Source organism: Mustelus asterias, chromosome 7 (genome assembly GCF_964213995.1).
Source record: "Mustelus asterias chromosome 7, sMusAst1.hap1.1, whole genome shotgun sequence".
In the NCBI taxonomy this organism is placed as follows: Eukaryota; Metazoa; Chordata; class Chondrichthyes; order Carcharhiniformes; family Triakidae; genus Mustelus; species Mustelus asterias.
The window spans coordinates 84,781,650-84,807,705 of NC_135807.1; the positions used below are offsets into that span (position 1 = coordinate 84,781,650).

At 41.3% G+C, this 26,056-nt stretch overlaps 1 protein-coding gene across 1 annotated transcript in view; it reads left to right on the top strand.

Moving 5' to 3' along the window:
* Positions 1 to 1,491: 1,491 nt before the first annotated feature.
* The window catches only part of LOC144496131 (stathmin-2-like), a 60,548-nt gene continuing 35,983 nt past the window's right edge, over positions 1,492 to 26,056 (top strand). Inside the window, exon 1 of the mRNA XM_078217115.1 lies at positions 1,492 to 1,617. Coding sequence (XP_078073241.1) covers positions 1,599 to 1,617 — 19 coding nt within the window. The 5' untranslated portion in view covers positions 1,492 to 1,598. The remainder of the gene's footprint in view (positions 1,618 to 26,056) is intronic.

Below are 26,056 nucleotides of genomic sequence, written 5' to 3' on the forward strand. Positions count from 1 at the left end.
TTTAAAAACCTTAGCACTTCATATTACTTCTACCAATGCACCATAATTAGCTTTTTTTTGCAGTAATGTTTATCTTAAATACTAATAATAATGTTAATATTAGGAACAAACAATACTCATTTAATGTCTAATATTTGTAAGCCAACTGGAACATTTTATAAAAACAAGGCTTTCGCGTGATGGCAAGACATGTTCGTCGAACTGCAGTTCAGTTAGATTTGAGTAGTCAGATCCTAGAATGGTGAAAGTACCAATTTATTTTTTGCATTAGGATGGGGTATGTAAAGAAATAAATACAGACCAGTATTTGAACCTATTGAGGTTGCTATCATATTTTGTAATATATGCATGAGATTGCTAGGAATCCAGGTCAAATTGGTTTTGGTTGGCTTTTATGCTGTGTCAACTGCAATAGGGAGTCAAGTGATCTTGGAATAATCATATTCAAAGTATTCACTGTGGAAATGAAAACAGTTTTGTGGTAAGAGAGCAAACAACTGATAGCGATGGTGAGTCCAGTCACCCTGTGAGATGCTTGGACACACTTTCAAACCCAGGGCTAAATAAATGATATGCACTGCTTATAATAAATAAGGTCTTAATCAAATGATAGATGAAAGCTTTGTATTAAACAGTGGATAAGCGGCTGCAAGAAAGCTAGACCTAGGCTTTAGCCTCCTGGCTCCATTAGTAGTTGAAAGCTAGAAACAGTGAAGCAAATGAGCTGAAACTAAGAGGAAGTGTCTCCACATACAGTTACCAATCATTGCACAACATTGCTGCTCAAAATTTGCCAGGGCTTTCCATTTGCCACCTGCCAGCACCCATGAGGCTTTCTAGTTCATTTTCCCTGTGCTTCCAGTCTGCTGACACTTTTTTTAAAAAAGTAAATTAGCAGAATGAAAGTCTCGATTCAAGCATCTGTCAGTGTTTCAGGTTAACCTGCAAAAAAGCAAGGCGTTATTACGATGAATGCAATCACAATGAATAGCTGTACTCACAATGGATTCAGTGTTTCTTTGGAGTTTGATTTAAGGCAGAATTTAATGCATGTAACTAAGGGCGCGGCTGTGGCTCTCCCCCCACCCCCCTTCTGAGTGCTGGAACATTGCAGCAAATCTAGTGAAAATGTCCGATTTTCCACAATTGGGCTTCAGCACCACGGACAGCGCATAGACTGATAGGTGTTCGCGCAAGAGAAGCACTTTGGAAGAATTTTCAGGTATTATAAAATCGGCTGCTTTCAAAACATTAATTATTGAAAGTCAGACATTTAGCATTTTGCATGGAATGTGCCACTAGATAAAGAGAGGGGGTGGGTTCAATATTGATTTGCATTTCAAACTGCTGCTTTAGCATCATTGGTGGATCAATATTTAACGCCTGGAGATCCAGAGAATGCACCAGTCATGTCAAGGGACCTCTTCAGCCAATCTGCTTTGCGTGGCAGGTGATTATTATTCATAGAAGTCGCCTGTATTCTTTCCTTTCCAGAGCTCCACACTGCTGACTCAGTGCCTTATTCAGTCATCTCTCTCTACGCTGCTGTAGCTGGACCCCTTTCCCTTCCAGCCTCTGAGCAATTTGCATCCTCCACCATGTCTAAAACAGCAATCGGTAAGAATTCCTTACTTTCGTAATACACGGCGATTTATTTTTCTCATCAGAAACTGTAGTGTATTCAAATATATCCATTTTTTAAAATAATCAAATCTCTACCTTTATGGTGTATTTTTAAACAAAGATTTGTGTAACTTATTAAATCTACCACTGGTTAAATGAGTATATTTTCAGCAAATATCTGTTCTCGTAATATAAAGAGCATTTAAAAATACCCAGACAAGGAATGAGAGCAGCACCTTGGAAATCATTGAAATTCGTTTTATTATTTGTAATTTGTACTTATTGTTGTAGTTGTAAATCTGAAAAAAGTCTACCACCTATAAAGAAACCTTTTGAGATTTGAAAGGCTCAGTTAGATGTAAGAGATTAGTCTAACAAAAATAGTAACCTTATGTGTTGTTCGTTTTATTCTTTTATAAAATTGGTTTATGTCTTATTCCTTAATGGTTGTAAAATCTTCAACGTCTTCAGAGAATAAAAGTACATTTGGGCATTTGCAGTGGTGTGCTTGCTACGTTTTTTTTTGACAGAACACAGCACAATGCAGGCAGACCCCACCCATGTGGCTATTCTTTCAGCATTGAGATACCATTTAAAATCCATCAGCTTTTATGTTACCTGTCTGAAACTCGTGTGGGAGGGATGAGGACAAATATTATAGAGATTGCAGATTTTCACAAAAATAAAAATAAGTTTGAGATCTGAAAAAACATGAAATATCAGATTAATAAAGGTGAACAAGTGTCTGCAAAATTACAGTGGACCACCATTTAATAAGTGAGGAGAAACTGTATGATAGACAAAGATCAAATGATCCAAATGCTGCAATCTCTTGTTATTCACAATTAGCAATGGCCTGGAATTCAAAGGGGAAAGATGCAGAGAGACTGTTAGAAAATTACCAGATGCTAATTAGAAGGTTCTATATTATTAAATACTACCATCTGGGATTTTCAATAATATGAACTCATCTCTGGAATTAGTGCCCTCTTTAGAGACAGATGTCTCCATCGAAGCTTGTTCAGTGGATGAGGAAAGGAGGAAATCTGTATGTAAATGAAGTATACAGTGAATAGCAAAGAACAAGGTGGAAAGGGTGGGGTGCTTAATCTGAGACGAAGCTGTATGCAAATGCATGGAGTCTAAACTCTGGGAGACCAGCCAGCCCTGCAGTGCTTGCAGCGCCAATTCCCCCCCACCACCACTGCACCAATCTGTAATCAGTATTGATAATTTTTGGTTGGTGAAAGACTGATCACTGCAGAAAGACCTATTAAGAATACTGTTGCCATGGAGAGCTCTTCTGCGATTGATTAATGAGCAATTCATACGTGACAAACATAGGTTTTGGCTAAAGGCAAGGCTGCTGGGACCAGTAACTAAAGAAGGCCACCAACGCGCATCAAAGTTCAAAGCAACAGAAACACCAGACATGTTTTGTAGTTGGATAGCCAAAACAAGCCTCAGGTAGTGTCTGGGAGGAAAGAAGTTACAAGGTTATATAACCTTATCATGATCTCTTTGTATAGTGTTTGCATTGCTATTACAGGTACAGTTTGACAGGAATTAAACCTTCCTCCCACGTCCCCTAATTAATACCTTTGGCTCAGTTGGACTTTAATCTTTGCGTTCAACTATCATTTTGCCAAGTCATTAGTATAACGATGCTGCAGGCATTCTGAAGATTTTCTTTTCTAGAAAGCAGTTGATTCGATTTTTCTTCCTTACTGTGTTGTTAACATATTTTGTATGCACCAGTTTAATTTCAGAAAATAAGATTTATAAATCCAAAATGTATAATATTGTAATCTTACCAAATTAAAAAATGCAAGTCTTTATATTAGATTGCTTTCTGATGTGGAACAGAAGAATATGTCCTATTAACAAAATTGCACATCAAATGCAGTTTGCACAATTTCATATACACCATCGGTAGTTTATTTACCTCTCCTTGCAAATCATAAACCCTCATTTAGCTAGGAGGGCAAGGTGGTCTGGGCTATTGACTTTTAAAATATCACTGCCCATGTCATTCCATGACTATCCACCAGGCAGTGCAATTCAAGCATGATAAGCAGTACAGACTCGAATTCACCCTCGCCTCATTCAAGACAGGACAGCATACTTCCACATGGTGCTTATTCTTCTGCACTGCCTGGTAGTAGGCACAATTCACCTAGTTGAGGAAGATGGTTTCAAATGGTAGACAGCCCCATGACTGAAACTTTCAAATTTTACTTGTAAATCAATCCTTGGACTAGTATAAATTGGAATTTAATTTTTATCAATTTTTCAGAAGAAAATTTCTACACCAATTATTGCACATTTGACATTTTCTTTTTAATTGGTATGACCTTGAAAAGAGGTCATTGTGTTTAAGCACATAATTCAAATCTGACATTCTTTCACAGTTTAGTCCTCACCTCCCAAATTCTCATTTTCTTAATTATCAAGATATTGTCAACACATTCATTTATGTTTACTCAAAAAGGGAAGTTATGTGTGGAACCGGAGGAGATTGGTGAAGCATTGAACCAATATTTCTCTTCGGTGTTCACGCAAGGGGACATGAATATAGCTGAGGAAGACACTGGGTTGCAGGGGAGTAGAATTAACAGTATTACAGTTGATAAGGAGGATGTGCATGATATTCTGGAGGGTCTGAAAATAGATAAATCCCCTGGTCCGGATGGGATTTATCCAAGGATTCTCTGGGAGGCAAGAGAAGTGATTGCAGAGCCTCTGGCTCTGATCTTCAGGTCGTCGTTGGCCTCTGGTATAGTACCAGAAGATTGGAGGTTAGCGAATGTTGTTCCATTATTTAAGAAGGGGAACAGAGACTTCCCCGGGAATTATAGACCGGTGAGTCTCACTTCTGTTGTCGGCAAGATGTTGGAAAAAATTATAAGGGATAGGATTTATAGTTATTTGGAGAGTAATGAATTGATAGGTGATAGTCAGCATGGTTTTGTGGCAGGTAGGTCGTGCCTTACTAACCTTATTGAGTTTTTTGAGAAAGTGACCAAGGAGGTGGATGGGGGCAAGGCAGTGGACGTGATATATATGGATTTTAGTAAGGCGTTTGATAAGGTTCACCATGGTAGGCTTCTGCAGAAAATGCAGATGTATGGGATTGGGGGTGATCTAGGAAATTGGATCAGGAATTGGCTAGCGGATAGGAAACAGAGGGTGGTGGTTGATAGTAAATATTCATCATGGAGTGCGGTTACAAGTGGTGTACCTCAGGGATCTGTTTTGGGGCCACTGCTGTTTGTAATATTTATTAATGACCTGGATGAGGGTATAATTGGGTGGATTAGCAAATTTGCTGATGACACCAAAGTCGGTGGTGTGGTAGACAGTGAGGAAGGGTGTCGTAGTTTGCAGGAAGACTTAGACAGGTTGCAATGTTGGGCCGAGAGGTGGCGGATGGAGTTTAATGCGGAGAAGTGTGAGGTAATTCACTTTGGTAGGAATAACAGATGTGTTGAGTATAGGGCTAACGGGAGGACTTTGAATAGTGTGGAGGAGCAGAGGGATCTAGGTGTATGTGTACATAGATCCCTGAAAGTTGGGAATCAAGTAGATAAGGTTGTTAAGAAGGCATATGGTGTCTTGGCGTTTATTGGTAGGGGGATTGAATTTAGGAGTCGTAGCGTTATGTTGCTACTGTACACAACTCTGGTGCGGCCGCACTTGGAGTACTGTGTGCAGTTCTGGTCCCCACATTACAGGAAGGATGTGGAGGCTTTGGAGAAGGTGCAGAGGAGGTTTACCAGGATGTTGCCTGGTATGGAGGGGAGATCCTATGAGGAGAGGCTGAGTGAGTTGGGATTGTTTTCGCTGGAAAGGCGGCGGCTAAGAGGGGATCTTATTGAAACATATAAGATGATTAGAGGATTAGATAGGGTGGATAGTGATAGCCTTTTTCCTCTGATGGAGAAATCCAGCACGAGGGGGCATGGCTTTAAATTGAGGGGGGGTAGTTACAGGACCGATGTCAGGGGTAGGTTCTTTACCCAGAGAGTGGTGAGGGATTGGAATGCCCTACCAGCATCAGTTGTAAATGCGCCTAGTTTGGGGGCGTTTAAGAGAGCCGTAGATAGATTCATGGACGATAAGAAATTGGTTTAGGTTGGAGGGTCACTTTTTTTTTTTTTTTTTTTTTTTTTTTTTTTTTTTTTTTGTTTGTAACTGGTCGGTGCAACATCGTGGGCCGAAGGGCCTGTTCTGCGCTGTAATGTTCTATGTTCTATGTTCTATTAATCAGTGTTGGGGTAATTATTTTAGTTATTCGCATATCATGAATACTAAAATTATAGGGGAGGGATTGGATTCCATCTGTATTGCATTCATTTCAGGTACAAATTAGATTATTCATGGTAATTCAGAAAAAAAAATAGATTTATTGGCCCGTAATTCAGAAATATTGCCCAGGCAATCCCTATCTCTGCTGGAACTTTTAATAGTGAAATATCATAGAATGTTACAGAAATACCATTGATCAGTAAATGCATCGGCTGATGTAAAACACAAGGGCCATGGATTGATCAATACTCTTGTTTTTGTTGTTTGGGCATTATAATGGAATAATGTATATGTGTACATAACAATATACTCCCACACTGTATTTCAATGCCAATATACTTCCCTTCCAAAATGGTTGACTCTTTATTGCCCTGCATCAAACTACTGTCAGTGATTCCACTACATTCTCAAAACAATGAGGGATGGGCAAAACTGTTCATCTTGCTAACAATGCCCAAACCATGAGAATGAATTAAAAACAAAATTTCAAGTCCTTAATTTATTCACCCAACCTTAACAGAGAACTGGATTCATTGAAATTATCACATAATCTCAAACATTCTGAAGGACCTTGCTTCTGTCTTTCTTGTGTTTGTGCTTTTTACTGTAAAACTACAGCTCCATAATAGCAATGAGACTGATATCTTATTTAGAATTCCTTTCTCGGTGACATAATGAATTAAAATATAGAGATGAAATCATTTTTATGAGATTTAGGATTATATAGCAATTGACATAGACACAATCCTCATCTGAGGCATTTTGTAACTAAATATATATGGAAAGAAACAAGTTTAGTTCTCATGAATAATGCAAGAGTCATTTAGATGGAACATAGTGATGTGCAACATTAAAAGAAATTAAATATTTAACAGAATATTTCTGCCTTAATGAATGTAAGTTTTTTAATTTATTTAATGTTCTCCGTGAAGATAATTCTGTAACTAATTTCACCAAAGGAAATTATGGGGTAGGAAGTAAAGCACTTGACAGATTAAAAAATAATGCTATGACTGCAAGAAAAACAATGTTTCCTGACCAAATCAAACTCTGGATACTGGAAATCTGAAAACAAACAAGAACTGCTGGGAATACTTAGCAGATCATGCAGCATCTGTGGAGAGATGATGTATTGGGTCAATGACTTTTCATCAGTTCTGATAGCTTTGGCTTGACAAAATGTTCCAAGATGCTTCACAGTCATAGGTCCACCCCCAACAGGAAAAGCTAGGAAATGTGGGGGAGGTGGGGGAGGGGAGGGGGGATAGGTGGTAGACAGCATGGCTGAAGCAGTTGGTTGTGTTAAGATTACTTTTTATAGTAGAGGCAGGTAGCTTCAGAAGAGAGTTCTGAAATGTGGGGAGAAGGAGACTACAGGCTTTTCCACCAACAATCAAGTAAAGCAAGTAGAGAGAGCTGGAAAGGGTGACGAATTGAGGTAGATTCAAGCCACAGGGGTATTTGTAGATGAGAATGAAGATTCTGAAATCAATATGCTGAGAAATGGGAAACCAATGGAGGTCAAAAAGGGTAATGAGTGAGTAGCACCAGCAATGGGGAGGTGAATGGCAAACTGCTACATTAATTGAAGTTTATGCAGGGTGGAGCTTTGGGAGGTTGATGAGGAAGAGATTGGAAAAGTCAAGACTAAAGGTAACAGACTCAACTGAGGGTTTCAATAGCAACGGAGACAAGGAAAGGAAGTGCAGCTAAGAGTTGAACAAGATACTGAAGATCATCAAAGTGGGTTTGAGCTAGCTTTCAGGAAAGGGGCCTGTGATTAGGGACTTCAGGAGTACAATGTGTCTGATGGAAACTGAACAGAATTGCTTTCAGTTCAGCAAATTACAGAAGTGGAGCCAATTCTGAATTGTACCATGAATTTGAATGTGAACCAGCACACACACACACTGGAATTTCAATCCCTTCAATATTTCCTTCTCTGTTTTAGAACTTCTAACTGGAGCTAGCCTGGAGACAAACATTTTAGGACTTTTTTGAATGTCTCTTCATGCTGCTAAGGTTTTCTAGATCTAACTTATAACAATGTACTTTATACCACAATGTTCCAACCACATAGGGAATATATCTGTGACTTCCTAATGTTGCTATGCTCCCTGCTAGAAGCATGCATTTGGAAAATTATTCTTTTTGTATCGAGTTCCATCTTATATAAAACCCTGAAAGTTCCTTTTCATTCATGACATGGTGGGACAGTGGACCATGAATATTATTCACCCTGGAGTGGAACTTCATTAGGTCACATTATTCTATACAAAGCATCTGCTTCAACACAGGAGTGACTGAGAGAGCTTAATAACTAAATTTATAGAAATTACAATTACCTGGCAATCCAATCGGTATAACCTCGTCTTTCAACCTGGAAACCAAATATAGTAAAGGTTGTATTGATTTTAAAAATGTAAATTGTAAATAAATCATTCAACATCAGGCTCAATTCAGTGATCTGCCATTCTTTGAGAGGGCGAGATTCTCACAAAAGAACATATATGGAGAAATTTTGGGTGAATGACCTGTTATTTTCCTCTCATTAAAATTGATCAGAGCTCCAGAGCAAAAGACCAAATCTTACCAGTACAGGGTGAGTTATCACAACTGTCAGGAAATTCACTGATATTTGATACAAACATGAATTATATTTGCATTATAATACAAGGAGTTGTTTCTTTTATATTTAAAATATTTTCAAATATATTTGATTCCATTTTGCCACTTTTATCTTCTTTGTTATTAAAATGATTATGGTAAAATATAGCCACATGTAATAGCTTGTTAGGTAAGTGCATATCACAGTGTGGTACAATTTCATACTACCTAGGAGGATCCAAATACCAGTCCCTGGCCTGTGCTCTGATGATGTGGAGATGCCGGCGTTGGACTGGGGTAAACACAGTAAGAAGTCTCACAACACCAGGTTAAAGTCCAACAGGTTTATTTGGTAGCACAGCCACTTGTGCTACCAAATAAACCTGTTGGACTTTGACCTGGTGTTGTGAGACTTCTTACTGTGCTCTGATCACATAGCTCAGCAGGTATGACGGTAGGATTACTGCTGTTGGCCTCAAAGCTACTGGTTAGAGCCATAATAAATATTCAGGGTTCCTGTCTGTGATCACAGGTTGGGAAATCTGGATTTTCCTGAAGAAATTCAAAACTAATCTCCTGGAAACTGCTGCAAAATCTCAGGAAAAATGAAAGGGACATTAAGAAATGCCATATTTTTAAAATTATAACATTTTTATTGTTTATAAATGGTGAGGGGGTTGGAGTGCAAAAAGACTGACAGTCATAAATCATGTGAGGGTAACAAAGGCCCATGTTTCGCTCGCGGGTTAGATGCACAGAGAAGGGAGAGTTTCTGGCTCCTTGAACCTGACCTTTAAAAATGGCTGCCAAGACATTGGATTTTCAAGTGGGGGGTGGGGGGGTGGGGGGTGGGGGTGGGGTGCGGGGGGGGGGGGGTTGAGGATGGGCTGGATTAGAAGTTAGGGCAAGCAACCCATGAAGAACTGAGGAGGATGCCGGGTGTGGAGATAGGCTGGGTGGAAGGCCTGCTTCAGGGTTCCAGCATTGTCTAAAATATAACTTTAAAAACAGCCCTTCTTCCACATACTTTCCAAGACCTATCCGTATCACCTCATGACCCCATGCCAAAGCAAGCTTCCCGCCCAGCCGCACCATCCCTCATGCCACATGCCAAGTCATGCGCCCCATCCACCCTCTTGCCCCATGCCAAGCTATGCCCCCCGAAACAACCTTTATGGCCCTCACGCACTTGATGCCAAACTATGCAGCCCCATGGCTCCTCATACACTTTATGCCAAGCTGTGCCCTCCACTTCCACTCCCATGCTCTTATAGCCTGTATGTCATTCAACCCACCCTCCAAGGCCCTTTATGACCCTTATTGCCATTTCATACCACCAACCTTTTACCCTTATGCCTACTGTGCCAACTCATCTACTGTCCATCAAGCACAGACCTCAGGGCCCATACAGAGCTTAGACAACAAAGTCCTAAGTGTCTATTCCCTATTCACTATTTAGAAAAACACCATTTACTACATTTACATTCCTTCAACTAAATAAAGCCTTAAAATAACAAACATTTCATTCACATTGCACAATCACTTATAACAACAAACATTGGAATTCATAGTCCCACATCAAAGAGTCTATAACCACTTGGAGCTGTCAATCAAACTATGAAATGACAGGCAGCTGACTGTGATAATGGATGGTTGCGATATCAGTCATGTAGTATTAATCCAATAATGAAAGCCCTCAGATTATGTCAACACAGTGAAATAGGAAGCATTTTCTTTTAACAATTCAATGATTTAAAGGACAGGATGTTTAAATGCTCTTAGAGCTCCCTTTGACAAGAGATTCTCAAGTCCTCTTGATACTTTTGACAGGTTTTGACATTTGATTTTGACAGGTCTGTTGACGGTTCCAATAAGCTGGACCATAATAGGTTTATGCACTTTTTACGCATATTTATGCTGACAGTTAACAATTCCAAAGGGCATCTTACCTACCTCAAGGTATCCTGGGTGCGGATACAAAGGGGTACCTTACTTCTCCAAACAAGTACACTGGCTATCCAAACTAATCCACACAGTTCATACCAGCTCTTACCTGGTCTAATCTGCAGACTTCAGGATTCACGCTCCAAAGCTAACAAAATCCACTGCAGTAGAAGCAGCTGGTGATTTAAATGTCTACCTACCTCCCGTAAATTGCATTTGCGCAAAGCGCACCAAATCCCCCATCCCCCATCCTCATTCCCCGCCCCCACAAAAATGGGAAGTGCCATGTTCGGAGTGGGACATGCAATTGTCAAACAGTTCTACTATTTTCACTGCAAATGTCTGTTCATTTTCCAATTGGCATAGGTAGATGATGAAGCAATTGGTTACAGGAGGTCATGTGATGAAACCTCTTGGAATGTATCTAATCAGAGTTGACAATTGTGATCACCTGTAGGAAAATGCATATGTGTGAGCAATTAGACAGATGTGTGTTTGGATATGAGACTCTGTCATTGGTTACATAGCATACTGAGACTCTTAACCATAGAAGGGCAAGCTCCTGGGCCTAACCAACATCCAGAACATAATCATGAATCACTACCTTCAGAACAGCAGGAAAGATAAAGCGATAAAATGGCTGGAAGTGGGGCAGGCGGGAATAAGTCTTTTTTTTAATGTGTCCACTTCTGTAATTTTTGTTTTAATTGCAGTTCTGCTTTTACTTTTACTTGGAGACTAATATAAAAGGAGCAGGCTTGTGGAACAAGCAAGTTGCTGCTCAAAAGGCTGTGCCTAAGGGTGCCAGGGTTTATCATTGCACCTGAGATTCCCCATGAGGTAAGTTCACAAATCACAGTTCTACAATATTTCACGTCAAGGAAAGAAATGGAAAAGTAAAGTCAACTCACCTGCGTCTCCCTGAATCAACAGATTGCAAGTGGCGCTGCCAAGCCCTAAAAACAGCACTTTGTTTTCCATTACCCACCATTTTGATTTGAAATGATTGCATTGTGCAGGAAACCTTTATCAGGAAAGAAAATACTCAAAATGGAGGGTCACTTGACAGAAAGGTTTGAAGAGTTTAATTCAATTCAAGTTTTGTTGTCAGTATGGAAATTCAGTGATTTTAAACATCAAATAATTATTGCAAAAATACTTGTTTCTGTATGTTGGTCAATTGCTGCAGTTTATTACTCAATAATAGTTTGCTGATCCTTTGGCAGATTCCACTGGAAAAAGACAGTGGGGAAAACTGTGCAGTGATCCTGGAACCCATAGCTAACAACATTCCATCTTATCCTCATTATCTGATGCTTTCAGGAAGGGAGATAAATCAATTAAAGTGCATTGCTTTAGAAAAAAGAAAATTGAAGGTTACCCCCCCCCCCCCCCCCAGGAGGTCAGGGGTAAGAGGAGGTGCCCCCTGGGCAGTGCCAGCCTAGCCTCCTGGCATTGCCCAAGGGGCACCATAGCACTGCCCACCAGGCATTGGGGAATGCCAAGGGGGGTGGGGCTTATTAGGGGCGGGGCCTATAGGGGGGAGCGATTGGTGGGTTGGGGGGTCCCGCTGCTGTTCTACATTTATAGTTTTGGGAGAGGGAGGGAGGAGGTGGCGGGGGCGGGGGGGCAGGGGGGGGACATTGGGGCTGGCCTGAAAATCCGCCAAAAGATCCAGTGGGAGTTACTCCAGTAATCACGTGAATTGGGGACTTAGAACTTTATTGGGAGAATCCTGGCCAATGTCTTTACACCAGCATTCAGCAGCAAAATGCCCCAGCTTTGCAGACTGGCAACATATATGATCCCTGGTGATTTGGGTTGATCAGTCAATTCAGCAGACATCTTGAGCACACAAACTCAGTTGCTGCATTTCCTTTGCAGCCAGCTCCAGAGAAACAGCAATTTCAATGACTTTCTGCAGAGTGAGATTGTTCTCAGTTAACAGATGTTTTTGTGGTGCTTCACTGCATAGACCTCAAACAAACCTGTCACAAATGATATCATTAAGCACATCTCCAAACTCTCAATATCCTGCAAGTCTTTTAAGCACTGCTACAAATTGTACGATTGATAACCCTTCCTCTTGGTTTCTTTTATAGAATCTAAACGCTCTGCAAGCACCAAGAGTTTCAGTAAAAAATGTGTTTGCAAAATATCCACAGTTTGTTTATTCATTTTCGTACCTGGTTTATCAGGTTACACTTGACTGCAGAGGAGATGAAAAATGTTGCCCCCCCCGCCCCCCCCTCCGCCCCCGCTAAAAAAGGTGGGCACTATAATATCTTTATCTACTCTGTTTGTCTGTCTAAAATGGTCAGAAAGCTTATGCCTCCATTGTGCCACATTTTCATCAAACAATCCAACGATGCTGAAAACTACCACCATTTTTTACTAATGCCAGTTTCCTGTATGCGCTCTTTGTAACCATGCTTCCAGCAGCTAATTCGGTTTTCTTTACGCACAAGGGTACTATTTTGAGCTTCAACCTGTCTTTCATTACAGCCAGCTCTCTCATTTGTCTGCCGAGTATCTTTTACTTGCATCCACACAAGTCCATTCGTTCTCTGTAGCATGTCTGAAGTTTTCTTTTCCCTACTTTTCCTCACTAAAATCTCTTCAAGTGGCTCAGCAAGCCACCTCCTCCCTCCCTCTCCCAAAACTATAAATGTACGTCCATAGTCCTCGTCGCCAGTTTTTGTTGGCAACATGACACTTGGAATCACCGGGTTAAAAATAAATGGAGTCTTTATTTGTGGTGTGTGATCACTTCCATGGCTGCTGTTTCTCTCTGTTTCCCACTTCTTACGAATCATTTCCATTTGCATAGATTACTATAGCGCAACTGAACAATGGGCCAAAAGTAACAAATACATGTCTTGATTCTGAATCTAAAACTTGTGACCATTTCTGGCACTCCTGATCACGTCTCCAATCGGTTCTTTCGTCGGAGGCAACTTTAGCTATTTTTTCTGTAGATTGCCATCAAAATCTGTCCTAAGACTGTTGATTTTCAGGCTCCCGTCACTATCATTCCAGGAACTTGCCATCTCTATCATTATTGAGGCTGCGATTATTATCCTTCCCAAGTCTGCCATCACTTTTATTCATGAGGGTGCAATATTTATCATTCTTGAGACTGCCATTACTATCCTTCCTAAAGTTGTCATTGCTCTTCTTCATAGACCTCTACGGTCTCCCTCTGTTTCCTGAACTACAAATATATTGTTTTTTTAAAAAGCTTCAGAAAGCACCTGCCACTTCAGTTGAGCATCTGATGATTTTAAGACTTCTAACTACCCATCAACTATGTCACTTGAATTGATATTTCTAAAGAAAGAAACACTTATTTTTATGCAGTGCCTTGTCTATTAAAAACATCGAAGTGCTTCACATGTTGTGATCTATCTTGAAGTGAAGTTACTGTTGCAGTCTCGGCAAATCTGGCAGCTATTTTGCACACTAGATCTCACAATATGTAAACAGTCTCTCCAAATGTACAAGAAAAATACATTAAAATAGCATTTCTGACAGCATCTATGGAGAGAGAATAGAGCCCATGTCTCGAGCTTGGATGACCCTTCATCAGAGCTAAGAGCAAAGAAAATCAGAAAAGATTTATACTATGAGGGTCATGGGGTGGGGGGTGCTGTAATGGGACAAAGGGAATGTAAATGGGGCTAAAGAACACTGAGAGAGGTGCTGAAGATGTCCATTAAATGATCAAAATGTGTGAATAGCAGAACAGAGGGACAGATAGTTAAGGCAGTTGCCCTGAAAGTGTGGGGGAAAGGAGCGAGATGGAGAGCGGGAATGGCAAAGTGGAAAAATGAAAAGGAGAAAGAAGGATGATTAAAAATGGATGAATGAAATGAAAAGAAGAAACAAATGGAAATAAAACAAATGGAAATGGGGTGAAGGTGGAGGGCAGAGTTCATACACTGAAGTTGTTGAACTCCATATTCAGAGCAGAAGGCTGTAAAGTGCCCAATCAGAAGATGAGGTGGTGTTGGACACTTTTAGCATTTCTCAGCCTTCTTCATCCTCATTTACATTCCCTTTGTCTAATTACAGCACCACACCCTCCCTCACCCTCAAAGTATAAATCTCATCTGATTTTCTTTGCTCTTAGCTCTGATGACGGGTCATCCAGACTCAACGTTGCCTCTATTCTCTCTCCACAGATGCTGTCAGACCTGCTGAGATTTTCCAGCTTTTTCTGTTTATGTTTCAGATTCCAGCATCCGCAGTATTTTGCCTTTATACTAAAGTAACATTTATGATTTGATTTTAAAAAACCTGATTTGCTCCGATCTTGTAGGAATTTTGGTGAAACAGTGTTGTATACCTCTGTGCAAATCTTCAGAAATGTCAAACACAGAATGTTACCTTTAACAGTTAAATATCTGTAGCTGGTTAGCTGAAAATATAAAAAGGTTTATTGAAATTCGTGCTAATTTTCACTAGATTCTCACTGGATAAATCAGAAAAGATCTCTGTCTCCATTTCCTAAATAGTAAACTGGGTTTTCAGGTGTAAAAACATGATTGTATGTGTTATGAATAAAAGAAAAAATACATAATTTAGTAGCGACCAGGGCCTCTCAACCCTCCTGTCAGAGACCAGTCATTGCTTTGCATTTTCTTTCCTCGGAATTTTGCAAAGAAATATTCTTTGTTCTACCCAACCATTTACTGTATTGACATCTTAATATTTGAAATTTTTTTTTTTTTACAATTTTTCAGTATATTGCAGTTTATGACCCTGCTTGAAATGAGCTGTATAGGAGCTGTATAGGATATAAATCTTCAACATAAAACTTGTTACACCAGCAAATAAAAAAAGCCTTCCGGCACTTGAATAGAGGAATCTAACCAGTATAATACAAGGTTCTATTAAGGAGATAAATGGATATCTTTCAACTTTTGATTGGCAAAGAATTAACCGATATTAGATTCTCAAAAGGATGCATAAATCATTTAATTGTATAACTTTTCCAGAATCTAATTTGTACCAAGACACAAAGAATAAATATTGTGAAGTCTTGTCTTTTTAGCTAACAGCGAGTCTCCCCCTTCCTCATTCATTCTGTTAATTGAATTCAATAGGCTCTATCTTAAAGACATTTATTATTACCCAGCCGGTTAAGCTCATAAAAAGGCAGGATTTGAACTGACCTATCTGGTTTAAGCTAAGGATTTTTTTTGCAATCTCTGTACTTAAATAAATAAATTCCAGTTCCAAAAGCTCACACGGGGAAGTTTTATTGCTCACTGTGGCAATTCATCTACTCTAAAATATCTATAACTGCTTTTACAAAAATTGCAAACTGCTTAGATAAGGAATTCAGTTGAATTATGGCGAGCTTTATCATATTAGTGGCAGTTAAACATTTTAAAGACTGGATCTCTTTAAAAAGATCAGAATTTTTTTCCATGTTGACAGAAATATGGCCAATGTTGGTGCATTGTGAAGCCACAGATGTCCGCCATGTCATATTCCCCACATTGTCTCCCATTTAAAAATATTGATCTCATCATTTTGGGATCAAAGACTGAAATAGCTGCCGTATGTAGTTCTTTTTCTGGTAGCTACTGCTTCTTGGAAAAACAATCAAACTCTATGTGAAATGCTATCAAATAAATTTATAACTAATTCAACTGATATGTTTTCCTAACTTTGCATCAATCAGATGAATGAGTGAGTTTCAATTTCTCAGCCTGGTCCTAAAATCTTTGTAAAATTTCGAGAACCATCATCTATATTGAGTGTGTCATATATATCAGAGCTGTTGGGCGACTGAGTATGTTGTCTACATCAAGTGGCAGCCAATGTTCTACTTCATTGGTTAACTCCACGATTTTCCCCTTTCTAATCAGTGATTTTTGACTTCCATTATTCACAAATCATACATAAATATTTTCTCTGCAATTACAGTGCATTAAAAATTCTATCCAACCACTGTGCAGCAAAAAAAATACAATGCAACAAAAATATCTGTTTGAGTCCTTATTTTTAATAGAATTTGGATGTGGGAATGCTACGAACTGAGAAGTAAGCTTCCAATAGTAAACTTGCGTGTTTAAAATTATGGGTTTTGAGTGAAATGAGTTCAATCTTGTGCCCCTAGGAAATAAATATCATAGACTTTCTGTGCAAACCTCACCCCTCCACTTACACATGCTGAAGACCACACATGCCTTAGGCCGAAGGTGAGATTCCCTGCACTATGTTGTGTATCATTCTGCACCCATCTTTACATCCCTTCCAAGCTTGCCTGTGCTCCACCACCTGGCTTAACTTTTGTTCTATTTGAACCCCTTAAAACTCTTTGACCACGCTTTAGGTCAACACCCCCTCCCAAAATCTCCTTAATACAAAGAGCAAAGTACTGCAGATGGCCGGAAATCTGAAATGAAAACAGAAAATGCTGGAAATACTCAGCAGTTCTGGCAGCATCTCAATCACAGAATCTATACAGTGCAGAAGCCGTTTGGCCCATCAAATCTGCGGAGGGAGAAACATAGGCTGAATTTCCCAGCCCCTCCCACCAGTCGGATCTTCCAGTCCCACCGAAGTCAATGGACATTGAATGGCTTACCATGTTTGCCGGGGGAATGTGTCGTGGCAGAGCTGGAAAATTCTGGCCAACGTTAATGTTTCAGGACCTGATGTTGGCAATATGCACGGCTCTTATTAACTGGTTGCTAAGCTCTTTTAAAGTGGCTGTTCCAAGGCCTTTTCATTTTTAGTTAGGAGGTGCAGGGAAAATGGAGGGTCCGGTACACATCAGGAATGCAAAGGGGAACCACGAGGGTTAATGTATTTATTGGTCAACATATTGAAGAAAGAGGGAATAAAATGTTGAGCTGCTTAATCAGTGGCACAGAGTCCCCATTGCTTGCGCTGAGGGGCTTGGATTTGTCTTGGATGACAACTTGCAGTTAGCAGCTCATCACATCCTCAGGCAGGTCCGGAAAGTGGGATCTGTTTTGAAGCTGATGGGTCAGCACAGGCACAGTGGACATTTGGGTTTTGCCATCATCTATGGATTCCCTCGGGTCCAGGGGGACATCAGTTGCACCCACATAACCATCAAGGCACCAGCAGACCAGCCAGAAATATTGGTGAACAAAAACACTACCTTCAATGAATAGGCAGCTGGTCTGTGACTACAGGAAGACCATGTTACTAGTCTGTGCTCAGTTAACAGGAGGCAGTCATGAGGCCGCTATCCTGCAAAAGTTCGAGGTGCCGCAACACTTCCGGCCAACACCTAGACTCTGGCTGCTGAGGGATGAAAGTCATTCCTGGCTGTTGATGTCCATCCAATACTGATACAGAGATAACCAAAGCCATCTACTAACAGGGCCTGCACCGAACAGACCCTTGGCATCTTGAAGATACGCTTACATGGTTTTGACAGTTGACGCTCTTCAGGGTGTCACATATTGAGGTCTCTCTGTATGTGCAAAGAGACCTGGAGGTGGATGAAGAGAAGGACCCAGAGCACCACACTTATTCCTCTCTAACATCTTCCAAGGAAAAGAAGAGGATGAATGTCTTTGGGTGGCCATGGAATGATTTGGATGTGACAGTGCTAGCTCTGAGGAGTCTCCCATTATCATGGAGCCCAGTGAAGACTGTGGTGGGACATTCAGCTCCATCTTGTTTGCACACGCCGTGCGAAACATGAAGGTGATGACGAGAGCTAGGGCTACTTGGCAGGTGCCTCAGCACAATCCACCCAATCAATGACAGCGGTCAAAGAGCCACAGTGTGCATTAGGCAGAAGCTTTCTCCATGCCCTTCACCCTGCCTTCTATAACCTCCAATCCTGCCATTGTCGACAGCATGCCTCAGTGTCCAACACTGATCCCACCATCGATGTCAGCTCGATCAGGTCTGCTACACTACCCCAGCGAGATATCTCACGAGTATTGCAGGATGATAAAAGAATGATGTTGGGAGTAGCCCGGCCTCCCTTATTCATCGCAGCATGCCATTGGCATGAGCTGTTGCACTCTTCAGTGATACTCCCTTCTTAATTATACACCATATATGAGGGTGGCTGATGCAACTGGCCACTTGCTCCATCAGTGTGAGGGAGAACTGAGTACTCTGCTCAGCTTGAGTGCATGCTAGAACATAGAACATAGAACATTACAGCGCAGAACAGGCCCTTCGGCCCACGATGTTGCACCGACCAGTTAAAAAAAAAACTGTGACCCTCCAACCTAAACCAATTTCTTTTCGTCCATGAACCTATCTACGGATCTCTTAAACGCCCCCAAACTAGGCGCATTTACAACTGATGCTGGCAGGGCATTCCAATCCCTCACCACCCTCTGGGTAAAGAACCTACCCCTGACATCGGTTCTATAACTACCCCCCCTCAATTTAAAGCCATGCCCCCTCGTGCTGGATTTCTCCATCAGAGGAAAAAGGCTATCACTATCCACCCTATCTAAACCTCTAATCATCTTATATGTTTCAATAAGATCCCCTCTTAGCCGCCGCCTTTCCAGCGAAAACAATCCCAAATCCCTCAGCCTCTCCTCATAGGATCTCCCCTCCATACCAGGCAACATCCTGGTAAACCTCCTCTGCACCCTCTCCAAAGCCTCCACATCCTTCCTGTAATGTGGGGACCAGAACTGCACACAGTACTCCAAGTGCGGCCGCACCAGAGTTGTGTACAGTTGCAACATAACGCTACGACTCCTAAATTCAATCCCCCTACCAATAAACGCCAAGACACCATATGCCTTCTTAACAACCTTATCTACTTGATTCCCAACTTTCAGGGATCTATGCACACATACACCTAGATCCCTCTGCTCCTCCACACTATTCAAAGTCCTCCCGTTAGCCCTATACTCAACACATCTGTTATTCCTACCAAAGTGAATTACCTCACACTTCTCCGCATTAAACTCCATCCGCCACCTCTCGGCCCAACTTTGCAACCTGTCTAAGTCTTCCTGCAAACTACGACACCCTTCCTCACTGTCTACCACACCACCGACTTTGGTGTCATCAGCAAATTTGCTAATCCACCCAACTATACCCTCATCCAGATCATTAATAAATATTACAAACAGCAGTGGCCCCAAAACAGATCCCTGAGGTACACCACTTGTAACCGCACTCCATGATGAATATTTACTATCAACCACCACCCTCTGTTTCCTATCCGCTAGCCAATTCCTGATCCAATTTCCTAGATCACCCCCAATCCCATACATCTGCATTTTCTGCAGAAGCCTACCAGTCTATATAGAGCTGGAGAGCTGTCACCCGGGTGTCACTTACCACCTACCTTTCCACATATCAGCTCAGTGAATCTTTTACAACACTGGATCCATGTCATCCTGGTCATATCTCTATGGCAGATCTATGTAAGAAGGTCCGTCATGTCTCTGTCAGATTTCATCTACCTGACGCTCAGCACAATACCTCTCGCATCTCAGCAACTGCCTTGGTTCAGAGACTTCAATGAACCTTACAACCAGCTGTGAACACCTGCCCATGCCACTGCTGGCACTTTGCAAACCCCCCTGTGCCTTCTCCTCGACTAATGGACAGCCCATGGGTCAATTAGGCACATTACAGTTAAAATTGTGTCGCATCATTGACATGACACGGGATCAGGACCAATGTTCCCTCTGGGCTACATGCCTGAGCAGCCATGCAATTGTCCATTAAGGGCCGTGCACGGAATTATTGCAGCCACACACAACCTGATGGTTGAATGAGATTTACTGCCACCTCCAGCTCACGAGAAAAGATCTGGTAAACTCTCCCAAGACAGGAAATTAATGGATATGAACCAAACCTGACACGACTGATTAATCAGGTGGATTAACTGGCAAAATTCACTCCTGTCAGATCTTGGAACCTGAAGCTGTCACTCCCTAACGACTGCACACCAACCAATTTTCCTCAGATTAAGCAGCAAGTGGGCATACCCCTGAGGTCTTCAGCACTCTCTCGGGAGAGAGTCAGTGAGGGGGAGAGCCCAAGAAGGGAGATGGCGAGAGGGAAACAGGCAGTGAGTGAGAGGCAAGTTGAAAGAGTTAGTAAACTAGAGGATTTCCATGTCAGTTAGTACCACTGATCTAGGCATTCTGCTGAAGCTGGGTTTTTTTGAACTAATAAAAGATTCATTCCAAAGACATGCGACACGTTGAAAAGAGAAGAGCATCTCTAGGGAGTTAGTGAAAAGTTTTGGATTCCTAGCCCAGATCTCCTATTAATAATAATGCAAAGGTTCTTGTGGGTCATTGGACACTTAAAAATCCATACTTTCAAATATTACCTCTCCCCAATTCACTTTTGTTGCATTATGAGGGACAATTTACTTCACAATTGATAGATTTTTAATCTTTAAAAAAATTCTGAAATGGAATAAATGCCACTTCCCCAAAGCGCCTCAACTGTCATTCTTCCTCCTGGGATTCCACTCTCTCTTGACCACATTATTCTCTTCCAGTTCCCAATCCCCCTTCAGTATTCACTTAATTTACAGAGATGCTACTCCCTTGGCACAGGTTGGCACTGTCAGGTTGGTACCATGATGGAGGGAGTGGCTGATGATCGGTGGATGGGCTGACTCCGATGTAGGGAGGGGAGCCCCTGAGACCTCCGTGTGCTTGTGAGCTGGGGGTGGGAGCGGTTTATATGGGTTATGATTGTTAAAGGGCGCCCTGATCTCTTGGCATCTGGGTTTTCCAGCGCGTTTAGGCCCCTGCACGATGGCGTGAAACACATCCCCTTGATATTTTCTGGCAGTGTTGTAAGATCTGGAGAGAGAACCAACTGGTTTCTCTGGAGAGAAACACCCCTGATTTTCTGCCGAAAACAACATCTCTGCCATTTTTTGGGGGTAAGATTTAGCCCCATGACTAATCTGATGTGATAATCCTCAACCACATTTTACCGCCTTATCCTTATAAACCTTGATTTCTTTACTGATTAAAAATTTGTTTACCTCAGCCTTGAACATAATTAATGACCCATCTGTGTGGTAAAGATTTCCACAGATTCACTACCCTCTGAGAGAAGAAATTCCTTCTCATCTTGTGATTATGCACTCTTATCCTGGATGCTCCCACAAGGAGAAACAACCTCTCAGCATCTACCCTGTCGAGCCCCCTGAGAATCTTGTATGAATCCTTTATGTCTCAAATGTCTCACTTCATAAGAAAATCCCTCCATACTCGGGATCAACTGGATCAACAGTCCAGCCTTCTCTGGACTGTCCCCAATGCCAGTTTATCTCTCCTTACATAAGGGAACCAAAACTGTTCACAGTATTCCAGATGTAGTACAACTAGTGCCTTGTATAGTTTTAGTAAGACTTCCCTATTTTATACTTCATTCCTATTGAAATAAAGGCCAACATTCCATTTGCTTTCCCAATTACCTGCTGAAGTTGTATGCTAGCTTTTTGCGATTTATGCACAAGGACCCCCAAATCCCTCTGTGCTGAAACTTCCTGCAGTTTTTCTCCATTTAAATAATATTCAGTTCCTTTTATTCTTCCTACCAAGTGCATAACTTCACATTTTCCTACATTATATTCCATCTGCCAAATTTTTGCCCACTCACTTAACCTGTCTATATTCCTCTGTAGACTCTGCCTCATCCTTACCACTTGCCTTCCCGCCTATTTTTGTATTATGTGTCATCCACAAACTTGGCAATAGTACATTCGCATCCCTCGCCCAAGTCATTAATATATATTGTTAATAATTGTGGCCCCAGCATTCTGCTAGGTGTAGGCTGTCATCCTGGTAATACCCCCCTTATCCCAACTCTATTAGACCATAAGGCATAGGAGCAGAATTAGGCCACTCGGCCCATCGAGTCCGCTCCGCCATTCAATCATGGCTAATATTTTTCTCATCCCCATTCTCCTGCCTTTTCCCCATAACCCCTGATCCCCTTATTAATCAAGAACCTATCTATCTCTATCTTAAAGACACTCAATGAACTGTCTTCCACAGCCTTCTGCAGCAAAGAGTTCCACAGATTCACCACTCTCCGGCTGAAGAAATTCCTCCTCATCTCTGTTTTAAAGGATCGTCCCTTTAGCCTGAGGTTGTGCCCTCTGGTTCTAGTTTTTCCTACTGGTGGAAACATCCTCTCCACGCCCACTCTGTCCAGGCCTCGTGATTCCTGTAAATTTCAATAAGATCCCCCCTCATCCTTCTAAACCCCAACAAGTACAGACCCAGAGTCCTCAACCGTTCCTCATACGACAAACTCTTCATTCCAGGGATCATTCTTTTGAACCTCTTCCTGGACCCTTTCCAAGGCCAGCACATCCTTCCTTGGATACGGGGCCCAAAACTGCTCACAATACTCCAAATGGGGTCTGACCAGAACCTTATACAGCCTCAGAAGTACATCTCTGCTCTTGTATTCTAGCCCTCTCGACATGAACGCTAACATTGAATTTGCCTTCCTAACTGCCGACTGAACCTGCACATTAACCTTAAGAGAATCTTGAACAATGACTCCCAAATCCCTTTGTGTTTATGATTTCCTAAGCATTTTCGCATTTAGAAAATAGTCTATGCCTCCATTCCTCCTTCCAAAGTGCATTACCTTACATTTTTCCACATTGTATTCCATCTGCCGCTTCTTTGCCCACTCTCTTGATCTGTCCAAGTACTTCTGCAGCCCCCCTGCTTCCTCAATACTACCTGTCCCTCTACATATCTTTGTATCATCTGCCAACTTAGCAACAGTTCCTTCCTCCAAATCGTTAATGTATATTGTGAAAAGTTGTGGTCCCAACACTGACCCCTGAGGCACACCACTAGTCACTGGCTGCCATCCTGAAAAAGACCCCTTTTTCCCCCTTCTCTGCCTTCTGCCAGTCAGCTAATCCTCTATCCATGCCAGGATCCTAGCCTTAACAACATGGGCTCTTAACTTATTGAACAGTCTCCTATGTGGCACTCTTGTCATCTATCGGTTAGCCAATCCTCTATCCATGCTAATATTCTACCTCCAACACCATGGGCTGTTACCTTATTAAGTAGCCTTTTGTGCGATACCTTACCGAATGCTTTTTGAAAATCCAATTATATTATATCTACTGATTCCCCTTTATCTAATCTGCTTGTTACCACTTCAAAGAATCCTAATAAGTTTGTCAGGCATGATTTCCCTTCCAAGAAGCCATACTGACTGCTTGATTATATGATGTATTTCTAAGTACTCTGCTATTACATCCTTTATAATGGACTCTAACATATTCTCAATGACACATGTTAAGCTAACTGGCTTGTAGTTACCTGATCTGTTGCTTCCCTCCCTCCAGTTTTGAATAAGGGTTTTGGCAGTGGATTGGCAGTTTTCCAATCCACTGGGATTTTTGCAGAAGTTAAGGATTCTTGGAAAATTACTACCCGTGCATGCACTCTCTCTGTAGTTACTTCCTTTAATATCCTAGAATGCAACCCATCAGGTCCAGAGGATTTATCAGCCTTTAGCCCCATTAGTTTCCTGAGTACTTTTTTTCTAATAGTTATTAAATTAATCCCCCCTGCACTTACCCCTTGATTAATTTTGAATTTTTAAAAATGCTATTCTATTGAGAAGACTGACGCAAAGAAGATATTCAACTCCTCTGCCATTTCCTGGTTCCCCATTATAATTTCCCCAGTCTTATTCTCTAAGCAACCTATGTTCACTTTGGCCTCTCTCTCTTCCTTTTTTATATATTTAAGGAAGCACTTACTATCTGTTTTATATTACTTGCTAGTTTGCCCTCATGATTTATATTCTCCCTCTTTATTATTTTTTGTTGGTTTTTAAAACTTTTCCAATCCTCTGGCTTACCACTAATCTTTGCCATATGTTTCTCCTTTCAGTTTAATACTTCCTTGGTTAACCATGGTTGATTTATCCCCTTCCTGGAATCCTTCCTCCTTACTGGGATATATCTTTGTTGTTTGTCATGAACTATTTCCATAAAGGTCTACCATTGATGATCAACTATCTTTTCTGCTAAACTCCTTTCCCAGGCCACTCCAGCCAAACTTGCCCTCATTCCTTCATAATGACCTTTATTTAAGTGTAGCACAGTTGTTTCTGCCCCAAGTTTCTCGTACTCAAACCAAATGCTAAATTCTACCATGTAATGGTCACTGTTTTCCAGGGGAAACTTACCTTATCAATTCCCTTTGTTACTTTTTTAAAAATCTATCGTATTTTCATAGTGCAGCCCCTTTCCCTCTTTGAAGGTAAAAATAAAGTCGGAGAGGAAGCCCCCCACATGCTATGCGGGCCTCTAGCTACTATCTTAAAGGAGTATCGGTATAGGGCTTTAAGCACACCACTCACTCTTTCAACAATCAGTGCTGATTACCTTCACAAAACATAACTGTACTTTTGTATCTTGTCCATTGTCTTTGTATCTTGTCATCAATATGGTGGAACAGCTATATCTAACACTCTATTTGAGAGCTCACTGATATAGTACTGCCATGTTGTTAAGTTCTCTGGATCTACTTATTTGCCTTTTGAATTTACCTTTGCTATGGTGAAGTATATTGGCCACTTTCACAGCCTTGCATTCCTAAAATGAAATAAACGTTCCTATTGCCCATCTATTGTTGCTAAAACATAACTTCCTTTGGAGAATAGTAGCAGAATTGTAAAAGGAGAGCTCTCCAGACAATGTGTTCCATATGTTTACTTATAACACAATGTAGTGTAAATTCCATTTTGCTGTTGCTCAAACTTTGCGCTTTCTCTTTTGAAAGAATCACTAACAATGCTTAAGCTTGCTCCAGTGGACAACATCTGGGTAATCTGACCTCAGCAAAATGCATTAAAATCTTAGTTTACTGGAATGGTTACATTAACTCTGCAGCATAACAGCATTTTGATCGGTCATTGTTGGTTTCTATTTGGATGTGGAGCTCTTTGAATGTATGAGCCAAAGTTGTTAAAGGAAGTGGAGATTTGTGAATCATAAAAATAAAGAGGAAATGGGCATAGTGGCCAGAGTTTTCTGGGGAGGGGCGGTGGTTTGGCAAGGGAGGAGTATTAAATTGGAAGCCATGATGGCGATGCATGCCTGTTGCTTATCCGGCCCATTTAAGGGCCGCCTCCTACTGCAACTAGGAATTTACCCAAGGTGGGGGAGGCCATGACCAACAGTTCAGGATTCGGGGCTAGAGACTTTGTGTGACTCTGCCCAGTGAAGTGCCACCCCACCCCACAGAGCAAGATATTCCCTCCCATTCCCCCAATTTCAAAATAAGGGATCTCCCATTTTAGATAGAGATGAGGATGAATTTCTTCTCTCTGAGGATCATTATTCTTTGGAATTCGCAACCCCAGAGAGCAGTGGGGATTGGGTCATTGAATATAAATAATCATTACTGAGTTAGACAGATGACTGATCTACCCGGATGTCAAAGGTGATGGGCACCAGGCAGGAAAGTGAAGTTAAGGTCACTCTCAGATCAATCATGGTTTCCTTTAATGGCAAAGCAAACTCCCAGGGCCAAATGGTCTATGCAGCTCTTATTTCTTATGTTCCATTCCT